This window comes from Ptiloglossa arizonensis, chromosome 4, assembly GCF_051014685.1.
Source record: "Ptiloglossa arizonensis isolate GNS036 chromosome 4, iyPtiAriz1_principal, whole genome shotgun sequence".
In the NCBI taxonomy this organism is placed as follows: domain Eukaryota; kingdom Metazoa; phylum Arthropoda; class Insecta; order Hymenoptera; family Colletidae; genus Ptiloglossa; species Ptiloglossa arizonensis.
This window is the reverse complement of record NC_135051.1, coordinates 2678770-2702713: the sequence shown is the minus strand read 5'-3', so window position 1 is coordinate 2702713 and position 23944 is coordinate 2678770. Positions and strand designations below refer to the sequence as shown.

Sequence of the window (23944 nt, the reverse complement as noted above, 5' to 3'; positions counted from 1 at the left end):
ATTAGCAAAAAAGCTATATACGAAACTAGTCTGCCCCGCAGATTGAATAGGAAACATCCTAAGGATTTACTATCCAAAAGGCACCTTACCTTAACAGATGTTCTCCATAGGGATAACATCCACGTGTTAATCAACCTCACCCGATAACACAATTTACCGAATGTTCTTGCTGAAAAAATTGTAAAGTCACTTGGGAATTTATAATAAAAAAAAAAAAAAAAAACTTTCTCCTAGGTCTATTTTTCGCTTTCTTTACGAAAGTTACCGCTCAAAGGCGATTATATAATACTTCGTAAGTGTACCGTTTTGCATTGGTCTACGGAACAAGTTGTCCAATTTTTTTAACATCGTAACAAATGTTGTAATTAGCGATGTGATTAGGTAACGAAAGGGACAGTCGACCAAAAACAAACGGATAATCGATTACATAAATTAATATACACGTGAAAATGATTTTTCGTTTGGCAATGTTATTGTGACGAGTTCCTCGATATCTAATTTCTACGAATGGCTTCGTCACCTCGGACCACACGGAACAGTGCATCCCGATCCCCAAGCTCGAATTCGACGAACACCGATAACACCCCGAAAACCAAACTTTTCCGTCCGTACTATTCATTAAGATAACAACTGTATATAAACCGACCAAGCTCTCGAATAAAGCAGTATACATTCTGAAGTCAACCGGTCGCCACGTCGTTACGTTGTTCGTTTCAATCTATTGTTTCTCCAGTCTGAATAATTTTCGAGTAAATTTAACTTCGACGAATCAGGATTCGAGTGCGACTCGAACCCTTCACTAAAGAGTGACAGTTTAGAATTTGTTCCGTCACATTATCGTGAAGTAATTGGTAATTTTTATTTTATAATTTCGTTCTATTTTCGTTTTATTTTATAACTTCGTTAAAATTTCAATAAGATAGAATTATTGGATCGTTCGGAAAGTCGTTTCGTTTCTTTTTTTTTTTTTTGGCGAAAATGAAACAGAATTTTTTTAGAGTGTACAAACATTTTATTGAATTGCATATTCTCCATTTTGGAAAACGAAATGACCTTCCGAACAAGCCAATAGTTTACACGGAGAATGTTAAATTCCCAAAATATTGAATAATAACTTTCAAGTTATCGAATTATTATTATAGTTCGGGGACCATACTTATGGGACTTTTTTCCGGGAAGGTGTATAGTTCGACTAATTAAAGAATGTCCCCAAAGGGCGTAGCCTGAACATAGTAGGGAGGAGACGTAAAGTAATGACACTTATAATCTTTAAAATAATGTTACCGTTACCACAAAATTCCATAGTACTCCATTTAGGAGTACTAAAACGAGAAAGGACCTAATAATTTAATAACAGTGATACGGATACAATACGAACAAATTGTCACGCGTTGCGTCCACCCAGTTTTTTGTTTAATAATTAATATCCGAGTACAATCGTCAATGAGTTTTAGTTCGAGCTCGATATTCGTAGCAGAAGCTGTCACAGTTATCAGTCCCTAGACTCCGACGGTTGTCAGCCAGTACCGTATTAATCACCTGCACTATTACGTATTCCACTGAGCTGTCTAGGGATTTATCACACGCAGATCGTTACACGCCCATTAATGACGTTACGTTGTTACCTCCCTTCGCGACCGCCAAAAAACGTATTCCGACAAGGGTACTTGGCAGGTAGCACGGTCACCTTTGTGCGTTACTCGAGAATTCGACGAAATTAACGATACATACTAATGAATCCAGACGCGTGTTTTCGTTGATTCTCACATTTTGTAACACGGAACGGTGAAGGGAACGGAGGATACTCGTCACGTGTACCTATTGTACCATTTTTACGGACGAATGAACACGCAATCCGTTGTCTTGTTTCAGATTAACGAGGCTAAACCTGGAAGGAATAATACGTTGGTTGAGAGAGAATTAAATAAAATTGAGAACAGAATAATGTAACGAACAGAATATATGGCAAATTAAATAATACAAGGTACAGCATAATTGTACAATTTATTTTTAGTTTTAATCGAAAATGTTCGTTCCAGTTTCTTGCGATAAAAAGTTTCGCGTGGAGAAGGTTAACAATACGTGTATCTTGAATTTGTAATAAATAATATTTTTTGTAATAGAAGATCGACGAAAGTAATTTTTTCTTGTTCCGAATTCAAGAACAAAATTTTACGAAAAATAACCTCTAGCATCTCGAGCATTTTGGTCTATCCGATTCACAGTCCTCAATTCTAATTTTATTACTGGAATTAGCTAGCGAGGGTTAACGGTAAAAATTGACCACTGAACGAGCCAGTCGCATCTGGTTTCCGGCTGTGCAGAAATCCGCGTTTAGGAGACGATTACAATAAAACGATTTTCAGTGGGTAAAGAATCCCACGGGGACCGTGAATGTTTGATTTGAATAGGAATATTTATATACTAATTATTGCTTCGCTATCGAACACAGCTGTGTTGAGCAAGACCGTGACAGAAACACGTATCGTCAAGTCGCAATTTGTCCGTCGCAGCACGGAAAACTTTGTCCGAAGAAGTACGAATAAAATACGAACTTGCTTATCAGTGTAAAAAGAAAGTATCCCCTCCCCAACTTTTCCCTTTTGCAAGACATAATTTTACGATTCGTATTTTACTTTAAACCGTACAGACCTATATAACCGTTACAAAACACCGTCGAACAAATCTAACCTTAATTCAGCTGTTTCTAAAGCATACGACCGCAACGCTGCACAGGCGTTCGATACGAACTTAACCTAAATCTAATTCCCGTTCGCTTAATCTAATACATATCGTTCACATCAAGCGTTCGATACGAATAGAATACCCAGTATCAAACGCATGGTGTAAACTAGCTCATACGCAGCGACGTATGGTAGCGCGTGCATCGGTGCGTAATAAACGATAAAGAACGAAAGACGATTAAACAAAGGTCACCGTTGAGCAAGTCACACAGCTGCTAACTAAAGGCTCAACGGTGCGGCGCTCCGTCATATCGCAGACCGCGATAAATGCTCTAACATGTGTGTACCTAACGTGTTGAAAACTGACTCACCGTTATTACTCGCCGTTACAAGTACATACGCTAATAGAAGCAGACCTTGTATTTACGATGTGTATCGACGATGAGACGCTCGCTCGTTAGATAAAGAGAAAAAAGGAAAGGGATTAAGAGCGGTACGAATCGACCGTACCACGGGCGATCAAGCACTGGACTGTTCGAATCTGGAACAAGCGTAACGGGACAAGTACAACCTTACGCGAGCGGCAGACCTATACAAGGGGTTGAATGGAAAGGTTCGGCACATTGGATAGCGCTCGTACTTTCCTTCTCCTCGATCTGTCCTCTCCCTCGATTTTGTATGCTCGGCCCGTAAAACACAACGAGGGGTGGCGAGTAGTCGTGCAGCCGGCACGCGCTCAACGAATTTTTTAACTAACGGATATCGAGTAAACGACATCGCGGGAGAAATCAGGAACACGATACGTATTTCCGTACGTAAGTCACCGGACGTAAACACAGAGCGAAAACGAATTAATCGTGTCGCTGTTTTTTATCATTGGGAATTTTGATTGCAAATGTTCGTTTTACGTGAAACGTCACGATAGTTAAAATACGTGAAAAATTGAATTGCGCTTTCAGATGGATTATTATTTACAATTCTTTTGTAAAAAAAAATTTTTATTTATATAAAACGATCAAATTTTGTTTATCATCGAAGGGGTACGAAAAGGTAAGGATCAAAATTCAATGTGCAACTTCGAACCGATGCAAAAAAATTTTAATCGTATTCTGTAGATTTACATACTTTTAAGCACTGAATAAACATTTGCTAAAATTACGCACCCATATTTTAAAAAATTTCCAAAGGTAACCTATTTTTCAGCCCCGTCGCTCGTTAGTCACGAGTCGTAATCTCTAAAGCATTTAGCATGAGATGCGCGAAAACTTTGATTAGCAACAAATAGATAATCGTTACACGATTGTAAATAACATTCGAACGACTACAATTTTCATCATCGATCGACACAAACGGAAGACTCGTTCGTTCGGGGGGAGGGAGGGAAATTATTCGTCGCGTCAAGAAAAAAGTCGATTAGTAATTCAGTGTACAACCGTTAAAGGTTAGTGAACAGAGCGCATCGTCTTTGAAGATCAGGTTGCGAGACCTGCCTTACCGGCCATACGAGAAATGCTAATACACCGAAACCCCCGGAACCCTCGAGACCTCCGAGACCCCAAACACCTCAAAGACCCCGTCGTGAAACCCTTTACCATCTCTTCGTTACTTTCTTCTTCCTCTGCTTTCCTTATCGGTTCCCTTTTATTTTGCTTCAAGTCTGCGCGAGTGGTCTCGTCAAAATTCTTCGAGCCTTCTTTTAAATTTTAAATTCTTTTCTGACGCAAAACCACTCGCTGACTGCGTGCAGTCCGCGCCCTTTTCGTTCCCAAATTTATTTAACAGTAACGGAAAATATTCGTATTTTGCGTACATATGAAACAATTTTGTAAACTTTTTGCAAATAAATTTAAATCAAACAATGCGTTATATTTTACAATTCCGAAATTGACCAGATTGTGATTGAAAATTTACCGTTTGAATATTTCGTTTATTCAAAGACGATATTAAAAATCACATAACCTCGTTAAACGTATTCGTTAAGATTATCAGTACCCTTGTTCGCATCGAATTTAAAAATGGAACGGAATCGGCTGTAGAAAAATAAATAAAATAACGTTCCAGTATTCAAGAACAAGAATTAATTGTAAAATCTATAATTTAGAGAGTACTCAATCTATACGTCTATGACAAAAGGTCACGCGAGAATTAACCACTTTCTGCCCGCGATTGCCAATCGTTACACATCGCTCTACGAATTGTGCGCCATCGAGTTACTCTTTAAGAATTATATACGCTTACCTCGATTCCCTTCGGCTTCGTCTTCACTGCATTTCGATAAACACTGCGACGAAAGTGTCGAGTTCATCAATCCGCGAACAATTTCAGTAACCGGCGACGCGAGTGCCGTAGATACTTCCCCTTGAGACTTCCTCGGTGTACTCTCGTCCATTTCGGCAATGCGCGATAACATTGTCATCGGGTGAAAACCAGACATTGTATTCCCTCGCGCTACGAATTGTTTCTTTGACGAGTCTAAGAGATTTCGCTTTTCAAATTGCGTTTTGAAACTTCCACGTGTAATAGCGATTGACACTCGATGTACATGAATTTTTCAAAAATATCTTGCGAAAAATCTTGATCCTCCTATGTCGATGCAAGCGCTTGCGCAAGAGTAAACGGAGATAAAAAGTGATGAATGGAAGAAAGGGAGAGGATGAGGTACGTGCACGATTCGTAATATTTAGAAACCTCTTTGGCCACGAAATGTCAGAAATGCTACACAAGCTTCTCTCGGTAACCTGGAAGCATATTTGAAACCAACATTAGGTTATGCGATCCAAAATTACAGTTACAATATTTTTGTATTTAATCGATGTTTACAATCACAAATGTAATCTATGTATATATGTATTACTCGAAGATCACATCCCCGATCAATTGTAAATGCTATTATGTATGTACATAAGAAACGACCCAGTCAAGCTGTGACTTCAAATAATTTATTTTCAAGAACTTATCGATTTACACCGACGATAAACACGTGCAATTAATATAACCTCGAATATAACCGCAAATAACATTTCACAATCGACACAACGTCGAAGAAAAGTACTTGCAAGTATTATGTACGTATTTATAACGTATCATAAAATGTTGTTGCCCTTGATCATTTATCGGTATAAAAGATAAACACGGGCGTTCGGTTTGATACAATATAGCCACAGTATTTTCGAACGATTTGAAGGGCAAATGCAAATCTCAAACACGTGTCCTTTAATATTTCAAGTTGGGTTCAAACACATAATGATTTAGAGATTAATAAACGCAACAAAATTGTGCGAATCGAATCGATATATTCGTTCTTTATACGTAACAGAATTTAACTAAGCTTACAATGTGCATCGATAGAGTGGATAATTACCATATCGAATAAGCGTTAAAATTATTAAAAACGAAAGAAACACGTATGAAAACTAACCAACTCCTGCTTAATATTAATAACATTGACTCTTCAAAAGTCTTTGAATGCTGTATGGTTAGGTAAATTTAATCGAAAGTTATCTACGAACACGAAACAATTAATAAAAAACTTTGTTGATAAATGCTCGAAACTACTTTGTAATAAATAAACAAATGGAAAAATACAAAATTGTTAGTTATCCAATTACTTACCTTTGTTTCAAGATATTCGAAAAATGTTACGCGAAAAACTACCAAATTAATCGTAGAAAAATAATTTCTATCGATAGCACTTTTAATGATTCTTTTTCAACTTATCAGGTCAACGTACCAAAAGGAACTGTCAGAAATGTGATTTCACAGAGTCAAATATGATGATTTAAGTCGTATTGCGTTGACTCGTGCGAACTAAGTAATATCTTGGTAGCCCGCCGAAAACGTGTTATTAACGAGTACAACGCCACCTACATAAACACTCAGAGAAAGCGCGAAACATAAACAAACGAAAATTTGTGCGCGCATCTTGTACATTGCCGTGTTGACTACGGCTTCTGTAATTAGACACATAACATGTACGTACATAGAAAAAAACGTTTTTTTGTTGAAATCATATTTTAATATTTGTTAAAGGATCAAGAGATCGAGATTGAGTAAACAACGTTGAAAGGGATCAAGACAGAAAATGAGGCACCTATTAAACGAAGTTTATATAATTTATTTATTTCGCGTAAAATCTCAAACATTTTTTCACCTTTTGCATGTAACAACATTCATCGACTATAAATTACAATAAAATATACTTATATATCCTGTACAACCAGGAAAGTAACAGCTGTACTGTAAAAAGGTCATAAATATTTATCAACTAAGACGATTGCCGTATAAATCTTGGTACACAGTACGTTGAATGGAATTAAAACTAAGGCACTTTCGAAATTTCAATTTCCCAGTTAGTACCAGTCGGACAATGCGAAATAACGCGAAATCGTAGTCATAGTATTCATTGTACATAAGATGTCAGATTTCTAACGTCTAATGTTACTTGAAATGTATATACATATGTATACACACATCAGATATAAAAATATTTTTGCTAATTTTGCGACCCACATTATATTTCAAATACAAGGATACACCAGATGAATATGGCTCGTAAAAATTGTACAAACCATTGTAGTGAACATATATTTTCCAATATGTTAAAAAATATTTTTCCGACTGGATTCGGTCGGACTCAGGGGAACGGCACGAGTAGACTTTGGTAAAGATTTCGAAGACACGATATACCCGGTTTTCGTTGCGCTTGTAACGAGATTTTTCGGTTTTGGCGGAAGAGGGGGAGGCTTCGATGATTTTGCGGCTGATGACGCTTGACTATCGAAAGTATCCAAAACAGGTCTAGAGCGAGATCCATTCTCTAGAATGGTTCGATCCCCGACCATTAAGGTCGTATCTAAAATGAACGAGCCATCTTGAGACTTACTCCAAGATTCCTTTCCAGTGGCAGGTACAACGAATCGTTCGTTGACATTTCCATTCCTCGGCGGAGGCACCGTATCCTGATCGTGTCCGTCACAGTTTTGTCGTTCGTTAATCGAGCCGTAAAACTTGGCGTTTGCTTCGCAACTGGTAGCTAATATCCTAGGTCTTCGAACCTTGCGATCCGCCGGCTTACCATTTTCCTTGTTCTGATCAGTAATTTCATAGCTTTAAGGGTCGAAACGCAACATGATAAAAGTTTCAGGGATAAAATATATTTAAAAACGATACGAGATATCTGCACGCGTCATAAAATGTCGTATCGTCGGAACGATACGTGTTTACTAATATGCCACAGAGGATGTGATCATCCGTTTACCTTCAAAAAATCTGGCAACTCAAAATTGATCTCCGTTCCTCTCTGGTCTTCCAATCTGGATCTTTGAGCTCGTTTCAAGCCTTCATACAGGTCTACGAACGTACACGTTTCCGATTGTAATTATAACTATTAATAACAACAAAATATAAACCAATTTCTTAATTTAATATAGTTTTCACCTTCGCCGTCAAATCTTCCTGGTAATTGCAATTTCACGCCGTTCCGCCACTTCGCTATTAAAGGTGGATGAGACTTGGCAGTTTCTTCGGGCACGTAGTCGTTCGTGTTGCCTTTGTCGCTCGAACTACACTTGGATTTTCCCTTTAACAGAAGTAACCCATGAAAAAGTGATATTCGTTCAGTATGTGAACAAATAACAATATACAACAACATGTATTTCATACTTTCTTTTTTCCATGCATCGTAGAATCTCGAAGAAAAAACTTGCTAGGTAGAATGGAGGAACCTTCAGATCGTTGATCGTCCGACTAAACATAAAAGTATAAACAACTTGAAGTATGGGAAAAGTCTAGCCTTCGACAAATTCTTTTTGCTGATTGCTTAAATATACTCTTTCTATTACCTTGCAAGAGCCTTCGTTGTACTGATATTTACTCGCACTTTTACCAACTAGGAGTTCTTCAAATACCCTGTTAGTGATTTCGTCCAGAGTAGGTTGACCATGCAATACATCGTGCGGGTATTCTTTTTGTGGATCTATAATGACAAAATATTCTTTCCTCCACCATTTTGATTCAATAATATTACGCTTCAAAATTTTCTCAAACCAAATATAACGAAGTTTGATCATTTTACCTTCGTCTTTAACGTTCGTCAAAGTCAACCTGGCAGGAGCATCAATAGCTGGCATATCTAAGCAAATACAGTAGTTTTCGCTCCATACGGCGATTGTATCTAAATTAAAACCGTATTTATTTAAAAGTGGTTTCAGTACTTCTTTCAGGGTTCTGCCTTTATGTGCTATCACAGTTATCACACGTCGTGAAGGTAAGTCTACTTTCAATATTTTCGTTGGAACGACTTCCACTTCTTGACCAGCCAGTACCGATGATGGATATTTCGCCTCTATCGTCTAAAAAGTGTAAAAAATCTATAATTAACTTTACATCGGGTCGTATTTGTAACATAAAAATCGTTCGAATCGTTCGTATCAGTTACCAATTACCAAACTTCACAGCACATAGAATACACGCATATTTTTAATACGTGTATGTGCGCAACTACAAAAGCTGTGCCGAAAATGCATGCACGAGAATTTAAAAATATAATTTGACACGCATCTAACACCGTTTAACCGTTTCTTTCCCGTTCTTATCAATTTATAGTTGTAGTTAAACATTAAGAAAGCGTAAATTTAGCAAACAATGTGATTAGGTAGCAGAAATACGTCTGAAAGGAGGGAATTTATGTATGTAGAGCGCAGGAAACAAGCACATTCCAAAAATAGCGCGAACCCATATTATTGAAATGAATCAATTTTGTTAGTTCTGAATAGTGATTTCGAAAGATGCGTTAAATAAATACGAGAGGGCACAAACCTCATCTGCGGCTAGGATTAGAACATCATAGTTAGAGTATTGAAGAGCTCTTTTATCAAGGAGGCGTGTAACGACATCTTTAATACTCTCCGTTTGGCTAGTTGGCACAACCGTAGTCGATCCATCGGGTAATATTACCCGACATAACCCGGTACATTTGGCGCGAACTTCTTTCGTTTCGTTTGACTGTCCTTCGTAGGACGATAAAGACTACAAGTTACACATACAGCAGCTTTGTAGATTCGAAATTAAATGTGTATTTAGTAACTCATTACATATTATGTATCATCTGTTGTATATATATTTTTTTTTACGACGTTTTAACGGTTTTTATTTGTCTTTAACAAATGTCCTTATTACCATTTCGATACCAGAGTATAAATACAATTTGCAATGTATACCAAACTAACACGTATTCTGATAAATTAACCTAGTAGTAGTCTTTAACATAACTGCTTCATCGAATACCATTATTTTCTATCTGTATTTACTTAACACACAAAACAAGACAATACTCACATTTTTGTGTAATGATTGCCTCAGAGCCAGATCCCATGATGCTAATGAAGATCTGCTACTAGATATAGAAATACTGTCGTCGTTGTTATTACCTTCCGCTTCTCTTTTCATAGTCGTGAAACTCTTATATATGGTTTCACTTCTGCTAGGTGCTTTACTATATTCAGACTCTCCACGATCTTTCGATTTGGACCTATGGACATGTTTTGATATTTAAAATTGTAAGTATGATTTCCTTCCATGTTTCTTTATATACCATAGATTATCGTTACCTATTTTTTCTATTCCATGGAAGAATAGATTTCCTACATCTATCTTCAGCATCTGAATGGCTTTTTTTTAATTTTACACTAGGTGAACTGGTAAGATTTAAATCACAATCTACAACATCAATTATAGAACTTCCTGTTTCTATACAGTGATGATATAGATCAGACCTTAAAAATCTGGGATAACTGTCGAATTTCATTAAATTGAAAACCTGCTTCTGGGCCTAAAAATAAAAAGTACACTGACCATTTCTATAATATAATAGAATAAAAAATATAATAACAATAACAATAATAAGAATCAAATTTAAAAGAAATATTGCCTTCACCTGTAAAAAAAGATCAGTGGGCGCTTTTCCAAGAAGTTCCTGAGTTATCTGACCAGCAGCATGACTATCGACATTTACAGGTTCAGCTGCTGTGTTGGATAAGTGACGTTGGTAAATTTGATTAGCCAACTTGCGTCGGGTTGCAGGATCTTTAGTATCTTTATACCTCTCACAGGCAGCCCAAAAGTAGATATTTTCATGACTAAATTCCTTTTTTAAAAATTCCTTTAAAGAAATAATGCATATATATAAACATTCTGACAAATGTCATGCATTTATGTTCCAAAAGATGAAAATTCAATTCTTACCGCAAATGTTTGCAATCCTTTTGGATCTTCCAGTAATTTCTCAAAACCACTGGCCCATGCATGTATACTCTTGCAATCGGTGTTTTTGTCGTATAAGTCTGTACTACCGTGCTGCGTCGAAGAAGCATTAAAAAATTTTACCTCGTTGATTAACATCGTTAACCAGGATTAAACGAATCATAGGGGGAACGATCGAGCGCGTGCGCGATCACATTGTTACGAATCTTATTTTTAAGTATCAATTATAAATTAGGAAATGAAATATATGAACGATAAACGATCATCGATTTTTGTTTTTCAATGTTTAAGATACTAATTTGGTCATTAATGTAATTCTAAAAACTTTAAATTCCTCGAGCGGGACACGATGAAGGCGTGTCTCTAATACGTTCGTTCATAATATGTAAACTTGTACACTATATATTAGTCACGTACACAAGACTGAACGATCATTAAAAATTCAAGAACCTATTAAAAAACTATTACTTACAAAATTTAGACTATTGTACAATTTAATAATAAAAGGAGTTTAAAGTAAAGAGAAAGGAAGTACATGTATGTTTTCTTGTACGATTCTCACTAATTATATCAACCGGACATATTCTATGTACGTGTACACAGATTTACGTGCAAAGTATGTACGGAAGTTAGGGACAGCGTGAGAATAAAAAATATTCTCACATACTGTAATAAATAATTTCGAAGTTTTCCCATCTATTTCACTATATCCGTTGACAATACACAATACACGATACACGATACACGACCGTAAATATATTTGTCATTTGTTTCGTATAACGTATTATTCATTAGTGAAACTCGAACAATTATATATATATTTAGTCATAAAAAGTGATCGACAGAAGTTAAAATAATATTACACTGACTCAAGAAAAGTCGAGGAAAAGGATTCTTGGAACAATATTAAAATGATGCAACGTATCGATGTATCGCATCGATTTTATGTCGTCAACCACTGATCATTGATTACTTCGTTCGAGTCTCACTTTCCTAACCCGTTCGCAAAGCAACCAAAATGGGATATGACAGTTTCGCGTTCGTTAAGTGGTTAATCTAATGAGTAAATAAACTAACTTTGGAAAATTGAACAGTATCGGACGATTAAGAATTCCCATTGGTTATAAAACAATGTTTTCGCGAAGTCTCGATTCAAGGGAACAATATCGACCGTTTTGTGCCCCACGTACCGATTTCACCACGGTGTCCATGTCGTGACCGAAGATCGTATTCCTTCGTATAGCCGCGCCACGATCCCATTTATCGAGAGAAAAAGTAAAAATACTTGTACGAAAATTATTAGTTTACGAAGTGATTTTTCCTTAAATAGTCCATAAAGACTACGTTGCCCTGAGTGCGTAATAATAAGGGCTCCGCCCAGTTGCAACGATGCACCGTTGACAATTGTAATTCCACACACGGTGCTTGTCGAGTCGGTGGTCAACCGAACACAGCGTACACGAACACAATCGACATGGTCGACCAATCGATTCACTACGATCGAACAGGATAGCACATTGCACGAACGTTCGATCAATGAATTCTTCCAAATTACAAGTTCAAAGATCACCATGCATTAATCAGCACCATCATAATAGTTACAATCAACGTTACGTTCATTTCGACTTTAACATGTCACTTTCATGTGCACACTGCTACGAGCATGTACTCGCCCGTACTTCATTTCCTTCTCTCTCTCTTTCCCTCTCTTACTCGATTTACTCGGTCGGTCGATCGGTCGGTCGGTCGGTCGGTCGGTCGGTTGGCCCGTCGGTAGCTCGCTCACTCGTTCGCGCAAAGCTCAATCCTTCATTCACTCATCCGCTTACTCGATTCCTCTCTCACATTCTTCCCCTCGCATCCCAAGGTTTCATCACTACCATCGTTTCTCTCATATATTGCATTTCTGTCTCTGCATTCACAACCACTTCATTCTTTCGTTCGTTTACCCGTCCATTTATAAGTATATACACACGCGCATTCAACTTGTAAATTTTTTTCTTCTTCCTACATTTTTCTTTATTATTTTTTTGTTTGCTTTTTACTAATACTAAACATTTATATGCTACACCGATTAATCATTTGAAAAATCGATTATACGAAATCGTGCATTATGAAAAATTGTAAAGTAGACCTTACCAGACACGTATCCTGCACACAGGTTCCAATGTTTCGAATTTCTTGTAAACTTCCCCAAGGACGTGAGTTATCCGATTTATCCGAATAGGTTTGGCAGAGAGGACGAGCATAATCCATGCTCGCGTTAAGGTCTTCAAAACTATGCACTAAAGATTTTGAAATACCGGAAAAAACTTTCGGATTAAATTTATCCCGCGTATCAGTTTCTGTCGATTCGGTTAATACCATAAATGGCAATAATCTTTTGGATTTGACTATAGAATCGTCGAACGTGTCGATGGGATCTTCTATACCGTGCAGCATCGCGGTGGTACAAACAGACGCGAGAGAACCAACGGACGAACTAACCAACCCCTGCTTAACTGTAGAGGCAGATGGTAATGGACAGGTGGACAAGTCCCCCCTCTTTGTTCCCTTTTGTACATCGGAATGCACTTCGTGATTCTCTATCGTTGCCGTGTACGTACTCATTCCTTCGTAAAAATTATTAAAAATAACACTTTCACGAGATAATTCCATATTACTTTTACACACGTCTGATTCGTTTGTTTCATTCCAACATGCGTTTGACACAGCTCGAACCGTCAATCTAAAATCAACGGCCTCGTTACCGTACGTTCTCGACGGATGTTCACACGCATCCTGAAAATATATTGCATTCATTTAAGGAAAAATTTTTGAAACGGAACGCCGTAAAAACAATTCATTTGTTTTATTTTTTTCATTTACATTTTCAAATACTTTTCTATGATAGTAAAGAATTCACTACAATCATTAAAATCTTTTTAGAACTTTACTATGTAAAAAAACTGTTCATCAAGAACGATAGAATACAACTGGTTTTCCTTTAAAAAATTTCAAACTCTGAGTAACAATGTGGAAACCATATAAATTTAAATAGAAATTTAAAAAGTAAGTTACCACAATAATTGGTATTAAATACAAAGCATAAAGTAGAAAATTTACTGATTTATTTTGACATTATTAATTAGAATTTTAGCAATTAACCGAAGTAAATGCTGTAATCAACATACCCTGTATTCTGACACAGGACAGCATCTTCTTCGGGAGACGTTTTGTACAATATTTTGATCTAAATGGCTTGTGCAATCATCTTTAAAACCAATTCCAGAATCGCTGTTACTTGAATGAGCAGTTGATGTACTTATATTGCTTGGTTGCGGGGAAGAAGCATCTTGATGCCTCCGCATTTCGTTGTAGGAACTTGCATCAGTGCCTGCAGAATCTGATATGTACAAAGTTTGTATAGCACCAATGAGACCATTGCAACTATCAGGAAACTCTTGGCACACATTTAATTCGGAAGTTTTAGTGCATGTAAATCCAAATATATTACATGCACTGGAATGTACTGCATGGTCAATCAGTTTATAATAAATTGTAAAAACATGACATGAATTTGAAACAATATTTTCTTTATCTTTGACAGACTTAGTCAATATGCCAAAATATTGCTTGTCTTGTTCAGAAAAAGAATTGCAAAATATTATTCTATAGGATGGATATTCTGCTATAACACGATTTTCTGAATTAGTAAGCTTTATGTTTGCCACATGTATAGTTAAGAGCACTGTAGTGGGATTTCTTTTTTCAGCTTTTAATCGTTTGATGCATTTTCTCAAAACCTAAAAGCATAAACAAAGTTTGATGAAATACAATACATTATACAATGCTTATAGTTTCATAACTTTTTTTAATTATGTATGAGATCTCATCAAAATCTACCCATAATGATATTATTTGACATACGTATTACCTGCATCATACAAGATGGATGCAATTGATTTGGAATATCAATAGTTCCAAGATAACCAACTACTGTTCTATGTACTATTTTTTCAGAATCTCTTTTGTGAGAGGCTGGTGGTGGTGGTGGTGGAAGAGGACTAGACATATCCCAACGATAATGTAAGCCGCAATAACTTCCTTGGTTTTGTGATGCAGTTGGTGCTCGTCCTGTTGCATCAAACATAGCACCACTTTGTAGGTCTCGCACAACTTTAGCAACTCTACATTGTAATTGTAATGCTCCCATATTACTTGTACGTGGTTTGTGAGTATATTTGGGCTTGCAGCGTACCGTTGCAACTCCTTCTTCATCCGAAGAATCAGAATAATAATTTTCAGCTATTTGTAATCTCAGGATACCCTTAGAACGACCAATTAATTGTACAACATCGTCGTGGGGTAGTCTGCTGACATTGTGACCATTGACGGATACTAAATAATCGCCGGCACGTAATCCAGCATTTTCTGCTGGACTCCCTGGAACAATGCAACTCAAAATACAAGGTTGCTGTCCCGAGATCGTAAAACCAAATCCTTTCGTTCCACGCAATACCTCCACTGTCCTTACACCGTAATTCACTCGCTTTTTCTTCCTTCTGTTTTGGTGCATTCTTGTGTTTTCTTTTCATCAATTCTTACCGAATTATCATCGAACTAACACTTTCACGAACCAGAATATCTCCCGAACCATACTTGCCTAGATTATATCCAACGACTTCTTTTAACTTTTTTAGAGAATAATTAGGTACTCGAAAATGAAATTACTTTCTTTTTCGTTTACGCTATTGAATATGTTGATTATCAATAATTAAATTCTGTATAAAATTCGTTGTCACCCGTTTACACTACGAATCGCGACGGCGTTCTTCCTGCGCTCCTGCACCTCTTTCTCTTACATACTATATCACTGTCATCACGAAACTTCAAAACACGCTTTTAAATATTTTTCTGCTATTGTATATATTTCAACATTTTGAAGTTAAAATTTTTTCACGTAAATTATCTCATGTATCCAAGAAGTCGAAACAATTATAAAATGTTTTGATAGTCGCTTTATTCCTTTTCTTCTGCTTCCATCCTTTCACTCCCTCTACTTTTGCCTTTCTTTCGTTTACATCATTGTTCGTACCTATATCCATCGATTCACACACTTCCGGTGTATGGATACATGTTCGACAACAGAAATTCTATTACAAGGAATTTCTTTTTTTTCGGTACCGAACACTGTTTCTTTATGATAACAATCATATTGCTATTACAAAATATTAAACATTTGGTAATTTTATGCTTTCTTTTTATCATTCCCACATGTCGATGATACAAAAAAAGTACATTTATCTGTCTTAAAATTAATCTAATTTTGCTTTTTCAATTATTATAAATTAAGGTCTTAATTGTTTTATTCTATAAATTCAATATATTGCTTATTGACACATTTTATCTTAAACAGGTAATATGAAATTAAATTTAACAAATCTCAGTTAATCAACAACTTTCACTATATTTTACAGTCTTAACTATAAAATATTTTATTCAAAATTTCATTTACTCTATTTTGCAACATTTAATTTGAATAATTATAACGAGTACGTGGTATATGTTCAATCGTTCTTGTTGAACAAAATAATCACGCTTTACTTAGTTTCTAACTGTGAATAATTTCTTGAAAATTAATAAAGAAATATCGAACGTCATATTCGAATAGAAAAGATTTTATGATGCATTTAAAAAACTTACTTTCATACAAAATATCAATATCTAACTACATATTGGCGACTATATTTTGTACCGATGAAAATTATAATTTCTTTTACTGTCTGCACAACGTAAAGACAGAGTGCGAATAAATAGAATTACCTGACGGGAATAGAGGATGCATTCGTCAAATAAACATATATAAGCTGCTATGTATATAATAGTGCGTCATTAATTTTTAAACTGTTTATGGCACATTTTTCACTTTCAACTTACAATTATTATAATATACGTTTGGTCTCCATGAAGATATATCATTACGAACCAATGGAATACTGATTAATCGACATATATCAGTAGTATTGTTAGATTCATTCTCTTTAAGTTGTACAGACAATAAATTGTATTTTGCGTATAGAAACACGCGCGTGAACTAAACATGTGCAAATTTGTTTGTCTCTCACATTTGTAAATGAAGTTTGCTTAAATTTAGTACTTATATTTGTTTTTCAGTTTTCTTTTATGAATCATTATAAATGACATTGACTCTCAGTTATTACTGTATACAATAAGTTAGGTTAATTGTTCACATTAGTGTCATTAGAAATACGAAGAAAATTTTTGAACGCAATGGAATCTGATGGAATTAGTTGGCAGACAATACCAAATACTGTTGCAAACAGAATGATAGATCTTTCTTTAATACATAAGTTGATACCATCTAGAAAAGTACAACGTAGAACCAAAGCAATGAATACAGCGATCAAACAGTTTCATAGTCTCAAAAGCTACAGCAAATATATTAAAATGAAAACTTCTATCCTTCGAGATTTATCAGATAATAGTGAAACTGATGACAATGCTAGTTTTACAGAAGATGATTATAATAATTTGTATAAATCTGACATATCTTTAAAAAACAATATGATGCAAACATCTACAAGAGATATGTCTTTCTATGAAGCAGAATCTGATATCAATGAAAATGATATTGATCATGATACAATAACTGAAAAGGCAAGTAACCAAAAATCTAAACATAGGTCTTCTAGAACTCTTAATTTAGGTTGGCAAGAAGTTATTAAGAAAAAGAAACAAAGTGTATGTTTTTCTTTAGATGAAACATACAGTAACAAATTTTCACACTCCATTCCAGTTTATTCTCAAAGAGTTGATATTCAAGAAAACATGCAAGACAGTTTGAACGTATCCAATGATTGTAAATCTTTTGTAAGTTGCTATGGAAAAGGTACTTTATCTCAAAAAAATGAAGTATCGGGAAACAATAAAATATGTACTGCAGAGAAAAGTCTAGAGTTACTTGTTAAAACAACCAATTCGAACAACGTAACATGCAATATTATTACAGGACAGAAAGTAACAAGCAGCAACATGAAATCGGCAGAAGAAACAAATTTTGTAACAAATAAACTCAACGAAGTATTTAAATCAGAAGAAAATTATCATAGTCCATTAGAAGATCATGGAATACTGAAAAATATAAATGAAAGTTTGATGCCCCTGTTGAACAACAATTTGGATCAGAATCATTCTGATAGTTCAGATCGAAATAAAAAAATTGAAACAAATGAAGGTGGCAAATTTTCCCAAATGCAGTCTTTCCATATTGGCAGCACAAATCATCCAAAGGACTCAGGCATTGAAGAAGATACTGAAGAAGAATTTCCAGAAGACAGAGAAAGAATTTGTACAAAAGATGAGAAAAAAACTCAGGAAGCTTGTCAAATTATGCAAATTACTTCCTCCATGATGAATCATGAAAATAACTGTGTGGTAGAGTCAAGCTTGACAACTACTGATGATAATCTCATATCTAGTGACCATAATACATCGGATAAAATGGTATCCGATAATCATAGTATGTCAGATAAAATGGTATCTGATGATAATAGTACATCAGATAAAATTGTATTTGATGATCACAGTACAGTAGATGAAATCATATTTGATGGTCACAATATGTCAAATAAAGTGATATCGGATGATTATGATAAGTCAGATAAACTGATGTTTGATGGTCATGATACATCAGCTAAAGTGGTATCTGATGGTCACAATGTATTAGATGAAGTGAATTTTCAAAATAAAGCACTGTTTTCACTTGAAAATATTGATAATAGAGAGGAAGAACAGGACAGTATTCAAAGACATAGGTTGCAACCTAAAGTTACTTGTACAGAAATTGTTAGCAAGAGATACAGAATCATACCATCTAATATGTCACTATCAAATGATAATACAAATTTAGAATTAAACACACATTATGTTTGCAATGAAAAAGTACTGAATCCTGTGGAACCAAACCAAAACATGGAAGATAGTATGTCGCCATTGAGTAAAAGACGTTTACAACAATTAAGGAGATTAAATTTAACTGTAGACAGTGAATCTAGCTTTAGTGAAGATGATAATAATTATTGTGACATTGAAAATATGAGAGATAAGTTACTCAAACGATCTGAAGAATCTTCTAATTTATCAGACAATGAAAATAAAAATGTAAAAAAGGGTAAAAATTATAAATTTAAGAAATCCAAAAAAGAAAGGGATGTATATCCAATTGAAATATACGAAGAGTACACTAAAAATAAAAATGTATTCAACAGTGGTGAATCTGTACAATCTGATGAATCTGTATTAAAATTTGTAGTTACCAATAACAATGTTTCCAAGCAAACACCCACATATTCCTCTAAAAAAGATTTACATCCAATAACAAACCAGTGTCAAAGTATTTCAGAAAATTCTTCAAAGATATGTACCTGCTACTTTGGTAATAAAGGCAATAGTTCCAATCAGTATTCAAAAATTAACAATAAATCATTTGAAGATAATGACAAAATCAATAATAGTTCAAAAATTGAGATTGTACAACCTTTGAATAAATGTCCAGCAAATTGCAGTAGGCCACGAAATGTATAAATACAAATTTGGCTTTTTCTTTTAATCATATTATTTTATATCTTTTATATCTTTTTCATATTCCTTCTTTTTCATAGATACAGGAGTTGATAAAGGAGGAAAATTTAGCCTATGAAACAGCTGAATCTTCCTTTGTCTTTAAAGATATACATGAAGATGATATCTTTGTTCTAGACATTCCTTCCATGGTAAGTCGTATATTATATTTTTTGTAAAAAGTTAATTGAATAAGTACAGCAGTGTATCATATATAGGTGCTTGAAAAACAATTGGTGGGAAAAAAAATAGTCCTAACGGAAAAAAAATTGAAACTTGGAAATCACAAGTACAAAATTGCATTGAAAGATGTTGATTGCATGTCTTGTGTTTTTAGTACTGGCAAATCACATAAGCCCTATAAAACAGGTATATATTAAGGACATTGATAAATTTATTCTGAATGGACATCTTTTTATATATAATGGAAAATAAAATTTACTGTTTCTTGATTTCATACATCACTTATTTCCTGTTTGTTCCTTTTAGTTAATATTAAACCAGTGACAAGGATCGTAGCACGCCAAAAAATATATGAAACATCAGTCTCAAAATCATCAAGTCCATGTACAAGCAATACAGTAAGCTATACTGAAGGCACTACTGTAGTTGAAACTAACACAGCTTCTACAAAGAAACGTAGCAAGAGAGAACATGATCTATTGTTTAAGAGAAAGCGATCGAAAATCACAGAATAAAATATATATTAAAGAAACTAATGTGCTCTTAGTTTTTAAATAATTTTAGGTAAACAACTTTTAACATTTAATTTTAGGCATTAAATTTGTACGTAATATTTACTCATACCTAATAAAAACCCTGTTAGTGATCTTTACAAATACAATGTTTATTAAAAACAATTACAACTTTTCAGTCACATAAAAATTTTTTTAAATATTTACTATATGCACACGATTCTTATTAGTAGAAATTAAAAACATTGTTAAATTTTAATCAAATTACAATTTATAAAGTGAAAAGTAAATGACGTTTCGTCACGTCACGTGTAACCTACTCGTATGGATCAGTGGGACAAGAGTTGCAAAGAACGCATTCCATTTATTTAGTGGTGGAGAGAGAAAGTGGATACATACTAATGCACAAGTACGTATGCATAAGTTGGAACTTCGATCAGCTTTAGAGAGTTAAGAAAGAAGATGATTATGAGCCTTTCTTTCTCGCTCCCAAATAATTGTAACGAATTGCGGTAAACGGCAGACTACCGAAACACCTAACCCGTATACACGAGACTCGTGCATTAGTGTGTTTTTTCTCTCCACTTTAAACTAATAGAATGAGTAATTTTATGACTTTGTCTTTCGTGACAAAAGTCCTATTCCGAATCTGATATCAGCGGTGTCGATCGTTACCGATTATTGCCGAAGATAGTGAACAAAAGTTAAGCAACTACGTAACAGCTGTGTCGAATTGAAGTTCGCTGTTGAAGCAAAACAAATATGCATATTACTCTACAAATCACTCGATAAACATTAATTGCCATAATTTGCTAAATTATTACGTTTCTATTTTATGCAAATTTTGAGAAATATAATTTCTCAATGACAGTTTGAGAAATTGCTTTAACAAGATATAAAGCTGTTGAAAACATAACATTAGTATACGATTAATGTGAGTGTCAATTATAATTGCATTTCTTTATAAACTCTTTCGATTGAACATATTGCAACCGTGGGCTAATATATATAAAGTATAATTAATTTTTATGATGTTTACCACTCTTATTCGATCCTGTTTGATAATTTTAGATATTATTTCAAAAGTGAATTTAATAAAGGTTACCGACACAAAAAAATGGTTAGCGCAACAATGAAACTGATAGAAGAAGATGTGGAAAGTGGTGGAAAGGAACATAACATAGGTGGAATTGAAAATGACTTCGCTTATAATAATAGCGTTCATAATGCCGATATTAACATACGATTAGGTACTTAATTATTTTCACCAATTAAATTCAATCTAACACAGACAGATTATTGACAATTTAAAAATAATCTCATTTTCATTCAAATATGAATATTGTCTATTTATCTTTTAGGCTTTCTTCGAAAGGTATATGGCTTGTTGAGTATTCAACTTTTAATGACAGTAATGATTGCTACAATATTTATGGCATTTCAACCCCTAAAGATTTTTGTACAAGAAAAGTAAGTAATTTTTCTATGACATTTGATATTCATTTGACATTCATTTTAATTATTTAATTTTAGTTCTTGGACACTAATATTGTCATTTATCATGACCATGGGAACTTTAGTTGCTCTCTTCATAAAAAGAAGAGAACATCCACTTAACTTGATGCTGTTGACTTTTTTTGTAAGTAATCAAGCAATTTTTGGTATGTACAATTTTGATTTAAAGTAATGAATAATTTGTGCTTGGGTGTATAGACATTAGCCGAAGCTTACACCGTTGGAATACTGGTGTCAATGTTTGATGTTATTACAGTTGTGCAGGCACTCTTTCTAACATTAACAGTTATGGTAGGATTGACAGTCTATACTTTTCAGAGTAAACAAGAACTATCACTCTTACTTTCTGGGTATATTTCTATTTCCCCATTACTCTTGTGTTTATTACAATGTTGAAAATATTGAAATATTATATTTATATACATTTATAGGTTGTTCGTTGGACTTTGGATTTTATTGCTTGGTGGTTTAATGCAAATATTTATCCAAAGTACAGCGCTTGGATTGCTATTATGCATTGCAGGAGCAATATTGATGTGTATGTTTATTATCTACGATACTCACATGATAATGTACATTCTCTCCCCAGAAGAATATGTATTGGCCACTATTAATATTTATCTTGATATAATTAATTTATTTATATACATTTTAAGAATTCTTGCAATTTCAAAAGAATAAATTTTATATGTTATATGTTACTTTAATTTTCACTATTCTTATGTTATTTTAATTTTCCTAGTAAAGAATTTACGGTACTAATTTTTGATTATTTGTAGCTTAAATTATCTATCACTATGAATAGTGTTAATCATGAAACATTAAACAAAATTTTCAATGTATTTTTATTGAAGTACATAAATGGTCTAAATTTACGAAGTTTCCATGGCTGCAGTCGAGTCTTCTGTATATTTTCCCTTGTCCTTACCCAATGCCGCAAGTCTGCCTTTGCTTCGTCTATCTATAATTTTCTTGCGATCCTTGTCCATCTTCAATTTTACAATAACAGTCTATTGAAAAAAAGAAAAAGAAAAAATAATGATTAGAAGGCAGTTAGAACGTATTGCGGATAAAGAAAATGTAAAACAGTATTATCAGTGTCAATTTATCTGCATTAAGGAGACCAAACAAGAAATTTGTCAAAACACAGGAATACCCTGAATATTGCCATAATTGTCCAGCTTTATCTCATTCTACGTGAATGGTTTAAATCATCATTAATCGATATTAATCAATTACATTTATACAATAAGGAAAAGATTACTTCTTACCTTAGATGGATCAATACCGACATACACATTAGCACTGTTAGCCTTTTCACGTTGTATTCTTTCTATGTATATAACAAATTTCTTTCTGTATACTTGAACAACTTTGCCTACTTGTTGCCCTTTATAATGACCACGAACAACCTTTAAAAAGAAAGAAAATATAATTTAGAGAAAGTTCTAGAGAACAATATTTTAGGATTGCTTAAGAAAGTAAATTAGTTCCATTACCTGGACTTCGTCATCTTTGCGGATCGGCATTGAACGAACATTGTACTTTTGTCGTAGTTCTTTTGAGAGAGGAGCTGACATAAGTCTCCTACGAATATGAGAAGGCGCTGTGAAGTGCCTTTTTCGATTTTTTCTGCGAGAGGAGGTGACGAAACGGTTGAACTTCATCGTTGTTGGTTACCTACAGAAAAATGTTATTGCTCAGTATGATTTAGAATTCACAGTAAATGTCATGATTTTGATAAACGACAGTCAAATCACGTGGCATTTTCAAACATAAACAACAAATAGGTTAACCACTGCCATTAAAAATATAATTATCTGTATCTTAATATAGCACGAATATTTTCATTCGGATGCCGAAGGATGAGTGGTGTAATTCTAAAACAATAATTCGGAGTTAAAACTATTTATTTAAGTTCGATTGGAACCGATTCGGATTTCAACGAACTCACCGTTGACGGTCAATACCGCGATCACAACCGGAAGAGTATTTAGCGACACATCAAGCACCGGAAAGACACGATTAAACTAGCTTGTAGTGGGACAACTTACTGAATCATTCGGATTGGTTAGTTGTATATGTACTTTTACATATTGCTCGTTGCATTAGCGTGAATTGAAATTTCATTAAAACCTATAGTCCTATATGCGCAAAATAAATATATTT

The 23944-nt window shown here is 34.4% G+C and overlaps 5 protein-coding genes and 1 long non-coding RNA gene across 9 annotated transcripts in view; 3 read left to right on the top strand and 3 right to left on the bottom strand.

Moving 5' to 3' along the window:
- The window catches only part of LOC143145321 (M-phase inducer phosphatase), a 44615-nt gene extending 38144 nt beyond the window's left edge, over positions 1 to 6471 (bottom strand). The window contains exons 1-2 of one of the 2 annotated variants that reach the window (XM_076308591.1): positions 6297 to 6471; positions 4923 to 5422 (exon numbers count right to left, since the gene is read on the bottom strand). In XM_076308591.1, the coding sequence (XP_076164706.1) occupies positions 4923 to 5118 (196 nt within the window). In that variant the 5' untranslated portion in view covers positions 5119 to 5422; positions 6297 to 6471. Of the gene's footprint in view, positions 1 to 4922; positions 5423 to 5504; positions 5520 to 6296 lie in introns of those variants that run through there. The other variant, XM_076308592.1, reaches the window with a different exon arrangement.
- Positions 516 to 1987, top strand: LOC143145344 (uncharacterized). Its single transcript, XR_012991651.1, has 2 exons — positions 516 to 851; positions 1873 to 1987. It is a non-coding gene; the product is annotated as an uncharacterized LOC143145344 (long non-coding RNA).
- Positions 6472 to 6783: 312 nt separating the features above from the next.
- On the bottom strand, positions 6784 to 15985 carry Loco (regulator of G protein signaling family member locomotion defects). 3 transcript variants are annotated; one of them, XM_076308582.1, is made up of 15 exons: positions 15184 to 15309; positions 14860 to 15059; positions 14117 to 14728; positions 13083 to 13724; positions 10926 to 11036; positions 10618 to 10842; positions 10292 to 10512; positions 10020 to 10212; positions 9501 to 9710; positions 8758 to 9034; positions 8525 to 8658; positions 8346 to 8429; positions 8121 to 8262; positions 7942 to 8033; positions 6784 to 7771 (listed from the first exon to the last, which is right to left on the bottom strand). In XM_076308582.1, exons 2-15 carry the CDS (start codon positions 14995 to 14997, stop codon positions 7283 to 7285), a joined length of 3570 nt encoding a protein of 1189 aa, XP_076164697.1. In that variant the 5' UTR covers positions 14998 to 15059; positions 15184 to 15309; the 3' UTR covers positions 6784 to 7282. The 3 variants fall into 3 exon arrangements, with proteins under 3 accessions (XP_076164697.1, XP_076164695.1, XP_076164696.1); XM_076308580.1 differs by having other exon boundaries at positions 14860 to 15981; XM_076308581.1 differs by having other exon boundaries at positions 7629 to 7790; positions 14860 to 15985.
- A 511-nt stretch (positions 15986 to 16496) lies between these two features.
- On the top strand, positions 16497 to 20468 carry LOC143145318 (uncharacterized). The gene is made up of 4 exons (XM_076308584.1): positions 16497 to 19523; positions 19607 to 19717; positions 19784 to 19934; positions 20055 to 20468. Exons 1-4 carry the CDS (start codon positions 17217 to 17219, stop codon positions 20261 to 20263), a joined length of 2778 nt encoding a protein of 925 aa, XP_076164699.1. The 5' UTR covers positions 16497 to 17216; the 3' UTR covers positions 20264 to 20468.
- A 147-nt stretch (positions 20469 to 20615) lies between these two features.
- Positions 20616 to 22659, top strand: LOC143145327 (protein lifeguard 4-like). The gene is made up of 6 exons (XM_076308618.1): positions 20616 to 21194; positions 21332 to 21510; positions 21622 to 21730; positions 21794 to 21899; positions 21974 to 22125; positions 22207 to 22659. The coding sequence occupies exons 2-6, from the start codon at positions 21378 to 21380 to the stop codon at positions 22454 to 22456; spliced, it is 750 nt and encodes a 249-aa protein (XP_076164733.1). The 5' UTR covers positions 20616 to 21194; positions 21332 to 21377; the 3' UTR covers positions 22457 to 22659.
- Rpl26 (ribosomal protein L26) lies at positions 22602 to 23805 on the bottom strand. Its single transcript, XM_076308636.1, has 4 exons — positions 23730 to 23805; positions 23275 to 23455; positions 23047 to 23187; positions 22602 to 22785 (listed from the first exon to the last, which is right to left on the bottom strand). Exons 2-4 carry the CDS (start codon positions 23440 to 23442, stop codon positions 22648 to 22650), a joined length of 447 nt encoding a protein of 148 aa, XP_076164751.1. The 5' UTR covers positions 23443 to 23455; positions 23730 to 23805; the 3' UTR covers positions 22602 to 22647.
- Between the last annotated feature and the right edge of the window lie 139 nt (positions 23806 to 23944).